This window comes from Lepisma saccharinum, chromosome 27 (genome assembly GCF_977018435.1).
Source record: "Lepisma saccharinum chromosome 27, izLepSacc3.1, whole genome shotgun sequence".
NCBI classification, from domain to species: domain Eukaryota; kingdom Metazoa; phylum Arthropoda; class Insecta; order Zygentoma; family Lepismatidae; genus Lepisma; species Lepisma saccharinum.
In genome coordinates, this window is record NC_139255.1 from 45,428,779 (window position 1) to 45,446,828 (window position 18,050).

At 39.2% G+C, this 18,050-nt stretch overlaps 1 protein-coding gene across 2 annotated transcripts in view; it reads left to right on the top strand.

The window, feature by feature from the left end:
* Nucleotides 1-18,050, top strand: part of LOC145980451 (uncharacterized) — a 359,637-nt gene that overhangs the window by 307,032 nt on the left and 34,555 nt on the right. For both annotated transcript variants that reach the window (XM_083113549.1, XM_083113548.1), the window contains exon 3: nt 3,440-3,651. In XM_083113549.1, the coding sequence (XP_082969675.1) occupies nt 3,440-3,651 (212 nt within the window). The remainder of the gene's footprint in view (nt 1-3,439; nt 3,652-18,050) is intronic.

An 18,050-nucleotide genomic window follows, 5' to 3' on the forward strand; every position in this document is an offset into this window, starting at 1 on the left:
TGTCATTTTAAAGGTCATTTTTCAAAGATTTTAGGTCATTTTACAGGATTTTTGTTGTCATTTTAAAGGTCATTTTTCAAAGATTTTAGGTCATTTTACAGGATTTGTGTTGTCATTTTAAAGGTCATTTTTCAGATTTTAGGTCATTTTACAGGATTTTTGTTGTCATTTTAAAGGTCATTTTTTCAAAGATTTTAGGTCATTTTACAGGATTTGTGTTGTCATTTTAAAGGTCATTTTTCAAATATTCTAGGGCATTTTACAGGATTTGTGTTGTCATTTTAAAGGTCATTTTTCAAAGATTTTAGGTCATTTTACAGGATTTCTGTTGTCATTTTAAAGGTCATTTTTCAAAGATTTTAGGTCATTTTACAGGTCATTTTTCAAAGATTTTAGGTCATTTTACAGGATTTGTGTTGTCATTTTAAAGGTCATTTTTCAAAGATTTTAGGTCATTTTACAGGATTTTTGTTGTCATTTTAAAGGTCATTTTTCAAAGATTTTAGGTCATTTTACAGGATTTGTGTTGTCATTTTAAAGGTCATTTTTCAAAGATTCTAGGGCATTTTACAGGATTTGTGTTGTCATTTTAAAGGTAATTTTTCAAAGATTTTAGGTCATTTTACAGGATTTGTGTTGTCATTTTAAAGGTCATTTTTCAAAGATTCTAGGGCATTTTACAGGATTTGTGTTGTCATTTTAAAGGTCATTTTTCAAAGATTTTAGGTCATTTTACAGGATTTCTGTTGTCATTTTAAAGGTCATTTTTCAAAGATTTTAGGTCATTTTACAGGTCATTTTTCAAAGATTTTAGGTCATTTTACAGGATTTGTGTTGTCATTTTAAAGGTCATTTTTCAAAGATTTTAGGTTATTAAAATCCGTGCCGTGGAACAACACTGATTTAAACACGCCAAAGTGGTTGTAATGCAAGTACATTTACAGGTACAGCCAATCTCAAGCTTGTAGAAGATGCGAGGAAGATCAGTGTTCTATTAAAAGATATCAGTATTTCACATACTTCTCTTGTAAGAGATATTGTACGAGGTGTTAAGTCGCCCTTCAATTTGATAAAAGATTTAGAATGTCATCCCAATTGTAAACACACCCTTTCATTTCTAACTGTGTTCATCGCAAATGTCCTTCATCACAAATGTCTTGCTACCATTCTGGTAAAAGTTTAACCAGAGGTTCTGGGTTCGAATCCCGGCCTGGGTATTCTTTGTGAGTATCCTTCATGAATTTCATCACATCATCCCTCACCCTCATATTCGCGATTAACCAAAAATGGCAGAAGAGCGAAGTAAAATAAGGGAAGTCCACATCAAATCCCACTGTGATCTACATACATTGAACTTTTACATACAGAAAACTAAATGCATCATATGGATTGATGCACCAGAACGCACCGATTGATGCACTAAAGTGTGTTTTATGGCTTTTTCAAAGAATCAGATTCACATTTGATGCATTTGGGTGCATTTTTGTATGTCGTAAAAGGAACACCAAAGTGCATCATTTGATTCAAGTGAGGATTTATTTCAGTCGAGATGCACTTCAATACGTCAGTTGATGCGTTTTGATGCACCTTGATATGTTTTGATGCACCAGAATGCATATTTTTTGATGATGCATTTAAACGTTTCGTCTGAGCTACAAAAACTCTGTAGCTCAGACCAAACGTTTAAGTGCATCATCGAAAAAGATGCAGGAAGGTGCATCAACTGATGCATTGAAGTGCATCTCGACTGAAAGAAATCCTCACTTGAATGAAATGATGCACTTTGGTGTTTCTTTCACGACATACAAAAATGCACCCAAATGCATCAAATGTGAATGTGATTCTTTGAAGAAGCCATAAAACACACATTAGTGCATCAATCGATGCATTCTGGTGCATCAATCCATATAATGCATTAAGTTCTCTTGAGTGTATTTTAAGATTTTTAAAATCCCTTCTAAGCCACAGTTAATTTTGTAGGGGGCATGGGGAAGTTTCAGAGGGAGTGAGGGAGTACCCCCCAGGCTCCCCCTTTAGCGACGTCTCTGACCTAGCCACTTTCTTACAGAAAACTAATACAATACTATTTTCCACTTCCTTCATATGTTATTAATTCAGTTAATTCTTCCCTCCTGTTCATCACGACAAACTCGCATATCCTTGCCTTACCCTGAACTTGAACACTAGACTCATAGTATCGTGGTGTAGTACACGGCACCTTCAAAATTGGTTGATTTATAGAACTTCTGTAATAATAACCTATATCAACTGTGTGCGCCGAATCGCATGTTTAAAACAAATACGTTCCTCAAATCACGGCAAAGGAAGACCATATTTCTTGGAAGAAAATAAATTGTGAAAGGTATCATCTGGGAGGCAAAGGAGCGTGGTAGGGTTTTGTATAGGTCTGTAATTTCTTCAACCGTGAAATTCTTACCTTCCGCATTCGAGAAAGGGAAGCGGTTGCCATGGAAACATCTTTGAGGCGAGGGTCATTTCGAATTCAATCTCACCTCTCTCTCTCTCATGCCTATTCATTCTCTTTCCTCCGCTTCGCTTGTGCAAAAGGGAAAACTCTAAAACAAGAAAAGAACGGTTTCCTGCCGAAGATCGCGGAAAGAGAGAGAGAGAGAAGTTCTAGCCAACCGGAAGGCGTATATACGCGGAGAAGAAAAAAGATGAGATAAAAATAAGAATGCCCCAAGGTGGATGCATAAAAGAGGGGTCCATGAATGGTACTGACCGGGCATTGGTCGACAAGAAATTACGTCAAATGGAGGAGTGTGCCTCCTGAGAAATGTGCTAAAGTTGAAAGGAGAGAAGTTACTGAACAATAGGAAGTTTTATACTTACAGTCTGTCAATTTTTGAAAATTTATTTACCATACGTATTGATTGATTAATTCAGGTTATTTTAGTCGCTTTTCTGATACGTTTAGCTAGTCGCGACGATGAGTACGAGTGATGATATTGATGAAGGGACACTCACAAAGAACACCCGTATTCAGGCCGGGATTTGAACCCGGGACCGCTTAAGTTGCAGTGCGCTGTGATAAGGACCGTGCTACACTTTTATCATCATGTAGTATGTATATATATATATATATATATACATACAAATATATTACTATCTTATTTAATATTAAATAAATACGTGATATTAAAAACGATGTTACTGTCTTCAAATTATTCTAATTTTTATATTGGTGGGATTTTTACTCCTATAATTATTCAAATCCCATTAATATATGTGTACTCGATCAAGAGATCCGGAAGCCTCTTAATCTTGTCTCTAAGTCCCATGAAATGTTTACAGAAAATTTAATAGACAATGTACGAGGGTTGTTCAAATTGTTAGATTGTTTTGCAAATGTAGAATTACTATAAGCAGGTCATTTCCGTTACATCTCTAACCTGATTCTCTTCTTTCCATTCGACAGCACGGAACATCTCGGAGGCGTGAGTTCGTATCCAGGCTCTGCAAGGACCAGCGGCGACGCTTCTTTAGCCAGCTCGAGGGAATCCAGCACTAGTGGCCAGGGTAGTCTACCGTTCCGTGTTGTGATGCTAGGTGCTGCAGGGGTCGGGAAGTCATCCCTTATCAACCAGTTTATGACATCCGAATATCTCCATGCGTACGATACGTCATTAGGTAAGTCAGGTCAGTTATCGAAGCAATTTTCATTAACTCTCTCTCGATGTGGTGGTTATTTTTGGCCCCCTTGTGGAAGTTTCGTCCACCTGTCGCCCCGACAGCTACCCCAACACTTACCGCCCCTGTTTCACTTTGCAAAAAGTAAACGCTTGCCGTTTAGGGTGAGTAAATAGTCATATGATAAGTGCTTCTTGTATCAAACTGTGAGGGATACTTGTGTGGTGTGGCCGAAGTAATGTATCTTGAAGGATTGTTGTGTTGTGTGTTTTGTCAGCTGAAGTAGAAACTACGCTTTGTCAGTGTTTCCTACTTATTAACAGTGTGTTTTCCTGTATTTTACCTTCGTTTTGTCAGGTCTTTGTATCGCTATGTACATATTGTATTTCGGACACAACGGTACCGATTTGGATGGGAAAGAAGTTCGGCGTACTCCTGCTAAACGATGATCATCTCAGCTCTCTTTACACGATGCAATATATGTTTTCATCTTATGCCAAATCTACGATATTGATCATTCTCTCTAACTTTTATTTTGGTATTCAAGCATTGGTGGTCTTCAAGATCCTTCTCTTGGTGTTATCTTCTTCTTTTCTCAGGCCTTTGACCCTTGGTAACCATATATTCCTTCTTCCTTCAGACTTCACTTCAAGCTCTCTTGTCCTTCCTCTTCCATTTCTTCCGTCGAGCGTTTCTCCAAACTCTTCTCTCTCGTTTAGTTAAGTCTTTCTTCAAACTCTTTGTATCTTCAGCAAGCTTTGTTTCACACTCTTGATCATCTTTTCATTATATCTTCAGGCCTTGTTTCCAACTCTTCACTTTCGTCTTCTCGGTCTTCCTTCAAACTTTTTGTCTTCATCGTTTCCATGCTTCTGACTTTGTTTCTAACTCTTTATCTCTGAAGAGTTACCTTTTGACATTATTCTTCCACTTCCCTCAGATCTTTCTCCAAGTTCTTAGTTTCTTCCTTCGAACACTATGCCTCCTTCTCCTGTATATTTAGACTTTGCTTCAAACCTTTGTCTTCTAATTAAACTTTCCGTCAAACTCTTGATCTTCTTCCGTCATACTTTATTTCAAACTTTGGCTCTTCTTCATCATCTTCTCTCAGGCTTTGCCTCTTGCTATTTTCCTCTCCTTCTTGCCTGAGCTCTATCTTTAAACATTTGATCTACGTTTTATATTTCTTCCCTCGAACCTTCCTTCAAACCTTTCAAACCATTCGATTATTTCTTCAAACTATTGACCTCTTCCTTCCCTTGGACTTTGCTTCACACTTCACTGTCCAACATCCTCCTCTCCTTTTATCTTCAGATCCTGTTGCTAATCCTTCCTCTTGTTCATGCTCCATCACACCTTGTCTTCTTCTCCTCCACACTTCAAACTATCTACTAAAATCTTTCCTTTCTTCTCATTGAGGCTTGGCTTCTTGCTATCTTTTCCTTCTTCCTTCAGTGCCTTGGTATCTCACTTCTATACCTTCTCCACAACATTTTTCTAACTTTGGATTTTCCTATTATATTCTTCCATTCGATCCTTTCTTCAAACTCTTGGCTCTTTATTCAATCGATCCTCGCTTCATATTTTTAATCTTTCTCTTCTTCAGTATTCTGAGCTTGTTTCAATACTTTGCTCTCTCTTTTCTCATTCTTCCATTACATCTTGAATTAAATCCTTCTTCTATAAAAACCTAGGCCGAACAAAATAAGTCCGTTGCGTGGATTTTCAGAAAATATAGATTTTTGTATATTATGCTCTCGTCCCTGTTTTGTTTTTGGGAAAGTATAGAACACGTTCAAGAACTATTTCTTCGAAACTCTGTTGTCTTGCTTTAATCCCACTTCTTCACTTTACAAAAGTACCAGGGAGATTCGAGGAAAGAGAAATCAGAAAAGAAGAGAGATTGCTTTGTCAACATTTCCAACGAAGCAAAATCACCTTTCACAAGAAATTCCTAATGGAATATTTGACTTGCCAAGAAGGCAACTTTAGATATCACGAGTGTGTTGGTAGTTGTGAGAGTGGGATAGTGCTGCCATCGTGTGGGCATCATCGTAGTTATAGCGACGGCAAATGTGATTCGAGTTCACTGACCCTTGAGTACGTCTTGTGCTTTGTTTGATTGATTGAGTTGGTGTTTGAAGTCCACTTCATGCACAGAAAGTTTAATCGGGACTGGACCTGCAGTTTAAAGTGGGATCCGAACCACTATGTGCCTCCACCGGGAATCGAACCCGGGACCCCTTGATTACAAGGCGACGACGCTACCACTACGCAATCGGGGAGGTATTTCTTCTGCTCTGTTCACACCTCTTCATATCATATAGGTTTGATTGAATTGCTTCATTTTACTTCGCTTCTCCGCCAGTTTGGCTGATCGCGCAGATGAGGATGAATGATGAACAAGCAGGCACGTATCTAGAAATTCGGGGTATCTGAACCAAGCATCTGAGAAACAACAACAATAAATATATACATAATATTAATAATACATAAATTAAATAATTATATTAAATTAAATTAAAATAATAATAACTAAAATATTAAATCAATTAATATCGTATTGATATTATTACATGAACAGTTAAAAAGTCAGTATAAGAATAGACATATACCTCTAGCAGTACCTATTTATTATCTAATTTGCGTGTAGTTATGATCGCCAAAATTTGTATAAAAACAACTGCCTTGGTAAGTTGAATATTTGTTGATTTATGTTTTTTCAATAACAAGAAAGAACTGGATGTATCCAGTTGACAAAATTAAAGTACTTAATAAATATTTTATTTATAAAAATATCCGCGGTAGCTCAGTCGTTATGGCGTCTGACTACCATGCGAGAGACCCGGGTTCAATCCCCGGCATGTGAGAACCGTGATTTTTTTCATCTGTTCAAGCGGCTCCGGCGCCCACCCAGCGTCGCATGACCTGGGTACCTGGAGGAAACTCCGGGGGTAAAGGCGGCCAGGGGCGTGATGCTGATCACATCACCCCCACCTTCGGCCGAGATCAAAAATGTGTGGGGCCCTAACTCCACACCCCCTTAATGGCGTGGTGCAAAAACACAGGGGAGCACTTTACTTTTTTTAAAAAATATGCATATTATCATAACTAATAGTGTGCATAAAGCTTCTCTCGTACAGTCCTTGTAAGCCGTATGATCCCAATATAATCCTTGCCTTCCAATAAGTGTGATGGCCGGCTCCCGTCGTTAGCACATCGCGCTACGACGCAAGCAGTCCCGGGTTCGAATCCTTTCCTGGGCATGGATGTTTGTGAGTGTCCATGCATCATATCATCACTTATCCCATCTTCGCAAATTAGCCAAAAGTGGCACAAAATGCGAAGTAAAATAAAGAAAATCAATCAATAAGTGTGATGGAAATAATTAACCGTGCTAAAAAAAAGTATATTTTCAAAATTTAAGTACTTTTTAGTGTTTTGGTAGGGGCCCGGATGTATAGTAATGGACACTTCTGGATTGTAATGATTGCTTTTAAAGTTAATGGGATTGTTACAACCCAGAAGTGTCCGTGAGTGTACAATCTCAAACATGCATGGACAGAACACAACCATGTCAGCTGATTATACTGGACTAGACGCCAGATCCTCGTTAGTCTGCAACAATGCAGTCCAGGGTGTACTATATGGAAGTGAGATTGACACTTAAGTGATTTTTGAAAAGGCTATCCCTTACACTCCATATCTTATTGGTGAAACGAAAAGGGGGTGTGTTTTGCCAGTGCAAGAAAGGTCGAACAGTCGAAAACGTGTTACTTGTTTTCTACCCTCGCGCTCCCCTTGTGTTTTTAGCTCCAGGAACAACTGTGTAAACACAGTTTATTCGAGATGCTGGAAAAGCTGATGGTAGGGGTGTGCAGAAGAAATTGGGGAAGGAAGGGGACAGGAAACTCTTCTGAATCATTCAGCATCGATGTATTATTCTTGGCTGAAATCGTCCTCTCTTGCAGCTTGCGATTGTAGAAATACACACACTCACGCACCCTGCTTCGGAAGTCCAGTCGTAGCATGAAGATCGTCTGCAGAAAATATTCAAAGGGAGTTTCTTATGTATTTAGTATGGACGTCAGGTTTATATGTTACGTAAAAGAGAAACTTCATAGTTTTAAAATTAACTTTATGCTCGGGTGGGCTGGTCAGAGCTACATCTTAAAGTGAGCTCCGAACTAAATGAAGGGCCATGGAATTAGGCGCGTGGCAGAAGTTTGCGCTGTTGCCACGTCGGAGCGCCACCTTGTGTGTTCTGAGGTTTAAGAGTATGAAAGATCTCGTTGTAGAGTTGGTCTTTGTAGTTCGTGTGATACAAACTGATAGTATTTGCTCGTAAGGTCAAGGATGACACAAAAGTTCCCCGGAGAGAGGTCGGCCTCACGCTGGAACTAGGCAACGCAGCCCGGTTGACGTTGCCACATAGTGCGCGGGAACCAGCGACTTTTGTCCCGCTCTCGCTTTGCTTTTACCACATGTGGCACCAGCGCAATTCTGCCCAGCCGCCTATTATCATGGCCGTGCGTTTAGTATTGCTCAAGAAACGAGACATTTCCCGTATCATCCCGTGCCGTTTTCCAGACGGCATTTCCACGAGACAAGACATCGAAAGTCTGGTTTGGTCTCGTGGGCAACACTAATCCGAACCAATGGACAATATGACCCCTTGATTACAAGGCGACGGTCTAGCCAGTAGGCTTTCGATAAATGTTTGAAAGAAGCACACAAAGAAATATATACAGTAAAACCTCATTAATTCGGACTAATAGGGGGATAAGTTGACCGGTTTAACTAAAGTCCGGATTTAACTGAAATAACCTAAAAGAACAGTAGAAAGTGTATTAAAACTCCGTTTATAGCAACAAAACACGTTTATTATGGTGTATTTAAATGCAAAATGCCTAAATACACTATACAGTACAGTACACAGTCTGCGGGAAATAGAATTTCATCAGTGGTTGACTGCCTTTTCTTTAGGAAGTTCTCTTGTTGACTTCTAGCCACATTTAAATCCTTGCATTCTGCTTTTTCTTCTTTGCCTTTTGCCTGTTCGGATTAAGCGCAGTCCGGCTTATCGAGGTCCGAAATAACGAGGTTTTACTGTAAGAAATAAAAACGAATGAGAGAAAGGGAGTAGTGAAATGAGATAAATTAGAGGGAGAGAGGATGTGAACACGAATATAGAGAAAACGAGATGGCAAACGGAAGAGGAAAGATACCAAAATTTATTATTTATTATTTAAACAGTGTATGTAAAGTTAATTATGTGCTCATAAATTCTAGATCCTACGCTAAAGCTATATAGAAAATAATACTTAATATTATATTTCTGTAATAACGTTACTATAAGTACAGAAGTTCACAATTTTCATCGTTAATTATCAAAATAATGGCAAGAGGCTGATGTGAAATTCAATTCCTTCGTCAGTATTGCAAATCAGTGGCGTCGATTAGGGGGGGGCGGGGGGCAGTCCCACTCTTATTTTACTTTTGCCCCAGGACTATGCTAAACCTTATCTACCAAGGGAGCGTATACTGTCCTTGCCCCCCCCCCCCCCCAGTTTTGAAACCCAATCACTGCCACTGTTGCAAATACACAAGATTACATCAGATTCAATTCAATTATCCCTCTTGTTTGTCTTTTACAAGTATCCCAAGTACAGAAATATGTAACATAAACTAATATGCTAAGATTTAGGGCATAGCAGAAGTTGAGACTAGCGTTGTGTTGCACTATAAAGTCATGTAAACATTGGGCCGTCCCAAGCATGGGCCTATCTCGGGGCGGGGGGGGCGTCGAACGTGAGGCTTAACTTTGGGGTGGTAAAACAAAAACAAATACCATAAACTTGTAAATTTTAATAACCTGAAAATTTGGGGGGAGCAAGTGCCCTCTTGCACCCGCCAAGTTACGCCTATGATCCCAGGATCGAAAATGCAAATATCTTTAGTGTGTGACGTCACGCACCCCTACAGAGAATGCCATTTCAGCGGGAAACAGAAAGTCAAGAGGGGTAGAAATGGCTCGCGTGCTGCTGCGTTCTTCCTATCGCTTCCTCTGGGGTTAAGCGATGACGTCGAAATCACGTGCTGATGGTGTGTTATACTTGCAATCTTTTGATCTTTTTCTACCCATTTTCTCGCCTCCCGCGTCTACTTTTACACACCCTCGCCGCAGTACTGGTCCAAAAATAAACCCCCTGTCACTGGTATAATCTGGATTTAGCCCACAACCGACTCCCGAAGGTATACTTGAACATAAAAAAAGAAAGAAAAATGACCCAGCTAACAGCTAGAGGTGTAGGAAGGGGAAAGTGGATAAAAAACAAAACACGCTCGGCTGTCGTAAAAACGCAAAGGGTAAATAAATCATGTGACGTACGATATTACACACTTCTTAACGTCTTACTTCGACGCACAAAGGGTCCGAAATAATTCAAAGGTCGTGATCTTTAGGAGCCATAAAATATGTCGTGTAAACACACTAACGTTAAGCTGACACAGGACAGTAAAACGAGGAACCGTGTGTATGAAGCATATCGTCCAATATCTACAAAGCGAGGAACTTCATTTATACAGTGTTTTAAGGCACACTATCATGATTACACATATGGGGTGTGGAGAGACTGTTATTTAGTGTTCCACTGTGTTCATTCTTTGTGTTATAATCGCTTTCTGGGTGAATTAAAATAATGTAAGGGTCTAGTGAGAGAATCTAAATACGGTATTCTTACCTTTGAACTGCTCAAAACGTGTTCAAATTCAAATGTTTAATGTGTTCTTCAGTGCACACTGTCGTTCAAAGACTTTGAGTTGATGTGTTGTAATCTCAAATGTAACAGCTTAAAAGCAGTGGCGACGATTAGGGGAGCATGGGGGGCAGTTGCCTCCCACTTTTTGTCACTCTGACCCCCGCACTATGCTAAAGCTTATCAAGAGAAAGTAAACTGTCCTTCCCCCCCCTACTTTTGGAACCCAATCACCGCCACTGCCTGAAAGTATTTTTGCACTCAATTTAGAAGTTTTGAAACCAGTTATTAACATTTGGAAGTAGCTCCAAAAATATTATGAACCCCATTTCCCGTTTTTTTCATTACTTAACCATTCAGCTAAAATGATGCATATCAGCGACGACCGCTGTGGTGGAGTGGTTAGAACAGCTCGCTAAGTCGCCAGGGATCCCGGGTTCGAATACCGGCCTGAGCATGGGTGTTCTTTGTGATTGCCCCTTCATGAATTTCATCATATCATCATCCCCCATCTTCGCGATTAGCTAAAAAGTGGCAGAAATGCGAAGTAAAATAAACCAAGTCAATTACATTTGGCAAATGTTTCGCCGATGTACAAAATAATGTACAATCACTTTTTGCGCGTCTAGACACACAAAATCAATGCACTATTCTATAGAAAGATAATTACTTTACCGTGTTTGAAAATGAAAAACCCACATTTACCCACATATACGTCACGGTATTTTCCGCTTATATATCCTTCATACATGTCTTTTGTAGTCATATGTTTTTAATCCTGGTAGAGTATTTTCCATGATGGATGTCGTGTTTTTGTTACGTTTAGTCCACGCTGTTAATGTAATTCTTTGTGCATATTTTCAGAGTTTTATTGAAGTTTATGAACACTGTTGGCAGTGTTGTAGTCATGATTTCATTTCGGATGTTGCTATGTTTTAAACTGTGCTGTGGTTCCATGAAGGTGGGTGAAAAGTTCACACGCCATTTCAGTCCGGTCTTTAGCAAATAAACATTTTTAAACCCTAAAAAGTTGTTCACAGTCAACAATTGGTTGTTTTGTCTTTCGTGGTTTCAGTAACTAACTACAGTTACAGTAGAATTGAACATGTACAGGTTCATTTGATACACTTTGAACAGCCATAATGTCTCATGATTTCCATAGCTTCTTCATAATTTCTGAACTACATTTGTAATAGAAAAAATAGCCTGAAAAGGCATTGTGTAACGTTCAACTTGAAATGTAATGGAAATATTCTTTCCCTATTTTAATGTCACTTTTAGAACACCCTGTATGAGGAAATACTAATATCAGGCAACATTGCTTCTTTTTTCGGCTGTAAGAATTACATTATTGCTTAATATATTCTTTCCAAATATTGTGAGGAGGGAAAAATATATGTACGTTTACAATCTCATTTATATTATTAATTTTTGACTTTCTAATCATCTGTGTACAAGAGAAACTGACCATGTTGATACAATTAACATTATGTACTGAATTTTCCCTGTGCATGAAGTGGACATAAAGCAACAACTCAACTCAATAATGTACTAAGTTTTCACTTGCGGTTGTGTGTTTAGCACAGGATTTTATTTAAAATCTTCATTTTCATGTACAACAAAAGTCACAGTAAATATCGCATATATGTGTTAGTTATTTTTGGGACAACCTCTAGACAAAAAGTGTGACGTGACACGCTTTTTTTACCTGACTTTTGGATTCAACGGGTCAGAATTATTAAGAATACCCATAAGCGTAACTTCTACCAAAAGTGTGTTGGCTAGTGTAATCGATGAACAGCAAGTTCGAACCTCAGGCCTCCCGTTTACAAATCCACGTCTCAAACTATTCAACTTACACGCTCGGAGTGGATCTGCAGTTGTCTCCGAGTCCGACAACTTTCGGAACACCTCCCGTCCAGCTAGCGAGCCTACCAACAGTTAGCGATAGGTGCTGCGTGGAGATGACGTCACCGACCCGCTCGTTGAATGGCGGCAGCTGAAGCCGTGACTCGCTCTCAAGCTGCAAATGCATAGAGATGTTCAATGATCTCACTCCACACCTGCTGGGAATTTCCCCGATTGGGGAGAAGGGCTATAAATAGAGATATGCAAGCATGCGAGGCCATTAGTATTTCTTCGAGCGGTAAGGAGCTTAGACTCATTCATTTGTTAACTGTCATACTTATCATTGGCAAAATGTAAATTAGCTGCGAGGGTAGATTAAACCAATCTAAGGTGCCTCTGAGCCAAGATGCGGCCCTGGAAGTTCATTGACACTCTGATTCCTGTTCGAGATCAGTTATCTGGTCTGATATCTTGTTTACACAGTATTGATTGGTAATGTTGTTATATTAGTGGCTTTTTAAGTGCACTGGTAACGACACGCATCAGGAATAATTCTGAAATTCTATCTCCCTTTCTTCTCTCTCGTTACTATTTTTCTTCTATCCCTTCTACCTTCTTTCTTCCCTCTGTCCCACTTTGTATTGGTATTTATCTTCCTCTCTTTTACCTTCTTCTCAGTGCTCTATTTCTAATTTGATTATTCTTCGTTATTTTTCTACCAGATTGAGCTAATGAGAACAATTGCATCAATAATGAACTCATGACACATCACTATTTAACTAACTCTCTAGCCTTCTCAAACCCGAAGGTTTATGACTGAAGCAACACAGGCCTTCCGTGTGTCCCTATCCTGAGCAAGATCACTACCAACTTCCTTTAGGTCCATTTCAACGTTATCCCTCCACCTTCTTCTTGGCCTTCCTACGGGTCTCTTACCATCAGGTTTCCCAATAAGAATCCTGTGAACTCCTCTTTCCTCTCCCATTCGTGCCACATGGCCTGCCCATCTAAGTCTTCTTGATTTAATCATTCTAATAATATCTGGACATGAATGCCAATTGTGAAGTTCTAAATTATGTAGCCTTCTCCACTCACAATCTTTTCAAGAATTTGAATCAGATCCGTGATTTCGAAGAGCTTTACGCTTATCACTCCACAGTAGCCACCCCCCCCCCCCACTATCGCTTCAGATAACTTTACTTTTGTTGGACTAACTCTGTTACAGTTACTTTCAAAAGTAACAAGTTAGACTTAGAATTCACCTTGCAATCAAGAGGCCACGGGTTCGATATCCGGTGGAGGTACTGTTTCGGACCTCACTTTAAACTGTAGGTCCAGTCCCGATTAGCCCTTCTGTGCGTAAAGTGGACTTAAAGAACAAACCCAAACAGAATTCCTCAAAAATATAACTAGGTATTACTTCCAATCATTGCTTGGGGCCACAGCCCCTTCAGAAATTTTAAGAAAATTTACTCCTTTCATTTGAAATTTAGTTCAAAGAACTCAGGAAAAAACAAAAGCCCACCCTTGCCCACCCTATGGTGACGCCTCTATTCTCTAGTAAATTTCATACAAGCAATGAATCGGTATCAATAAAACAAATTTTATAACTTTTACACGTTCATAGTGTTTCCATAAAGTTAACGTCACTTCAAGCCAGGGAACGAACCATCACAAGTAAGAGTGAGAGAATAAACAGAAGACAAGAAGAATTGGGGAGATGTCTACCAGATGCTGGGTTTAGTTTAAAGAAAGACACCGAGGGTGAGGGATGGGGAAGGAAAAATAAACTTTCCTATAAATAGAATCACAACATTTCTAGAACAAGTCGATACTATTTAGGTCTCCTCTCCTGGTTTAATTCCGTCTACGCGTGAGCAAACTCATTGTGTCTCTTCAAAATAACTTTTTTTTAGTCCCAAGAGGTGAGGGGTTGATCTAAATGTGCTGTTTGTACATTTGAATTAAACTATGCTGGCCTGTTCTTATTTTTTTTTACTTTTGTTTTTGTTATTTAACGTCGAATTTCTGCAACTTTTGGCTAATCTTGCCTTTCCTTTTCTCTCTTTATTCCTGTGTTTCTTTCTTCCCTTTCTTTTCTTCTCTTTATTCCTATGTTTCTCTGTCCTCTTTTTTGCCCTTTATTCCAGTATTTCTCTTTCCTTTCTTTTCTCTCTTCATTCCTGTGTTTCTCTCTTCCCTTTCTTTTTCCATCTTTATTCCTGCGTTTCTCTCTGTTAATTCTATTTCTCTCTTTATTCTTGAATTTCTCCGTCCTTTTTCTCTTTATTCCGTATTTCTCTCTCTTCTCCCTTTTTCACTCTTTATTCTTGTGTTTCTCTCTGTTCTTTCTTTTTCTCTCTTTATTCCTGTGTTTCTCTCTGTTCTTTCTTTTTCTCTCCTTATTCCTATATTTCTCTGTCCTTTCTTTTTCTTCTATTTATTCCTATGTTTCTCTGTCCTCTCTTTTTACTCTTTATTCCTGTATTTCTCTTTACTTTCTTTTTCTCTCTTTATTCCTGTGTTTCTCTCTTCCCTTTCTTTTTCCATATTTATTCCTGTGTTTATCTCTGTCCTTTCTTTTTCTCTCTTTATTCGTGTTTTTCTCTGTTCTTTCTTTTTCTCTCTTTATTCCTGTGTTTCTCTCTTCCCTTTCTTTTTCCATTTTTATTCCTGTGTTTCTCTCTGTTCAATCTATTTCTCTCTTTATTCCTATGTTTCTCTGTGTCCTCTTTATTTACTCTTTATTCCTGTTTTTCTATTTTCTTTCTTTTCTCTCTTTATTCCCGTGTTTCTCTCTGTTCTTTCTTTTTCTCTCTTTATTCTTGTTTTTCTCTGTTCTTTCTTTTTCTCTCTTTATTCCTGTATTTCTCTGTCCCTCTTTTTCACTCTTTATTCTTGTATTTCTGTCCGCCCTTTCTTTTCCCTCTTTATTCCTGTGTTTCTGTGAAGGGACACTCACAAACAACAACCATGGCTAGCCTAAGATTCGAACCCGGGTCCCCTGACCTGTTGACTGTAGGAATATACTCTATCCCAGGAATCTCTGGAGCAAGGCCTCACATAATGGTAGAGAATGGGAGAAAGCAAGTGGGCGTAACGAAGCAGTGCACACTGCTGCAAAGGCTGGTAATGCAGTGGCTGGCTTTCTCCTTCCAAGCAATCCCGTTCCCTCGAACTTGTTCATTGGTCGTGTAATCTCGAGTCAGCACTTGGTGAATTCGAATTAGAAATCCCTTACTCGTGGACGAGCACAGGGCGCTAAGATGCCAGGGATCTCGGGTTTGAATCCTGACCTGGGCGTGGGTGTTCTTTGTGAGTGCTCCTACAGTTCTTCATCTCTCAATCTCGTCTTTGCGATTAACCAAAAGTGGTAGAGAAGCAAAGAGATATACCTCTCCATGCAGTTATGCAACACACACTACACCAAGCAGGAATACCAGTATTTCAAGATCTATAGAGCGTCTCAACCTTAAAAGTCAGTATGGGTTAAATGGAGCGCGGCGTTGCCAGATCAACGGAGGCACATCGAGTCGCTGTTAATCGCTAATGATTGCGACAAATTTACTTCCTTAATATCGTATAGGAAATCTTCAAAATCTATGTATTTGATGCATTTTGAAAAGAAAAAAACACAATAGTTACCTCAAGATTTGCATGTAAATGTTTATATTTCGACATAACTATTTACTATTTTACATTTGCATTATATGTGTAATACACGCAACTATTGTTACTTCTTTCGTTGAATATTGTATCCTTTACATAAACAGAATTAAATAAATACAAAAACAAACATTAAGATATATTTTTTACGAAAAATAAAGCACACTGCCCTTCCTACGAACCGGGGCACATGCCTGCAACTGAATTGTAACCTTGGTGGCGCGCAATGAATTTGATACGCGAGACAACCCGCGTAAACAAACTACGATTGCGGAATAAATAACGGTGCTGTGGAGTAACAATGCATTCTAAAAATAACTTCAAACAATGGTCAACACTTTTCTCGCTTGGTCTGCATGTGTATCGCGACAAACCGAAAAGTTTCTCGCTAACCAACATTTTCGTGTTACGGTCTGATGATTTATACAAAATATCCACTGTATATATATATATATATAACTCTCCTCGTAAGCAAATTAATTTACTCTGGCGAAGAATATCATATCTACAAATATCATAGATCCCGTAGAAAAAAAAAAAACTGGCGAAGTTGTTCAAGCGGTTTGATATTTATGGCTTTTAAAGTATTTAGCGTTTTCCAAAATTGCCGCGGTGGCTCAGTAGGTAACGCGTCTGACTACCATGCTAAAGGTCCCGGGTTCGATCCCCGGCCGGTTCAAATCCGATAACTTTTCTAACGATGGAAGCGGCCCCGGCGCCCACCCAGCGTCGAATAACATGGGAACCTGGGGGAAACCCTGGGGGGTAAAGGCGGTCAGGGGCGTGATGCTGATCACACCAGCCCCACTCACGACCGGATTAAGAAAGTGTGGGGCGTTACCCCCACACCCCCTATACGCCTTAATGGCGTGGTGCTATGCACAGGGGAGAGCACTTTACCTTTTTTTAATGAAAAATTCAGATCACATGGATTTATGACAGGTTACATAATGCCGTCAGTAAATAGAGCATAAAAAACTCTACAGGATAATGATTTCACTGTTTGAAATTTACGACTTTTACATTTTGTAAATTTTGTAACATCTGGCAACGCAGCGGTGGTAGAGAAGGACAGAGCTATTGTCAAAACGCATGTATTAGAGAGAGAGGGAAGTACTTCATTTACTTCCATACTGACTTTTAAGGTTGAGACACACTATAGATGTCCGCTTTTATTGCCGCTGACTGTACAATTTCGCAATGTCACAATTGCATGTTGACAGCGCAGAAGAACATTTGCACGAACATTAGCACAACAACACAAATATCTCCACACGCAGAGGACAAAAATATTGCAGCGCTTAAACCAAGCAATGGTACAACTTCTAAGGAGCTCTTATGGACTATATTTAGCCATGACCAAGGCTTCATTGCCAGTTTTATGAGAACTAAAAGGCAACACAGGAGACGTACCTTGTGTTTATGGCGTTTTATCACCTTCGTATACGCTTACTGCTTCCGGATTGGCTAACTACACGTTCGACGGAACTACTTACAAATTTACAAGTATAGTTATGCAACACGCAATTCAAGATTGCTGTGTATGGCTATGTACATGACCAGACAACACAGGGGCGGTTTAAGGGTCGGGCACCGCCTTCGGGGACTCCAAACCGCGCCAAAACATTTTTTCTGATTATATAAGTGTGGTTATGTTTTTAAAAGAGCTAGATTTGTATCGATAAGAATTAATTGAAGTTACTGCTGCATATTATAATAAATATACAGTAAAACCTCGTTAATCCAGACCCCGATAAGCCGGACTTCGTTTAATCCGGACAGGCAAGAGGCCAAAAAAAGCAGAATTCAAGGTTTTAAATGTGGATTGAAGTATTCAAGAGAACTTCCCAAAGAAAAGGCAGTCAACCACTGATGAAATTCTGTTCCTCGCAGACTTTGTACTGTACTGTATAGCGTATTTAGGCCTATGCCCGTTAAATGAAACATATTGAACTTTTTTTTTTTTTTGCTATAAACGGAGTTTTAATGCACTTTCTACTATTCTTTAGGTTATTTCAGTTAATCCGGACTTTCGTTAAACCGGTCAACGTATCCCCCATTAGTCCGGATTAACGAGGTTTTACTGTATTTCAAAATCATGTAGCAATCTATGCTAAGAGATTACTG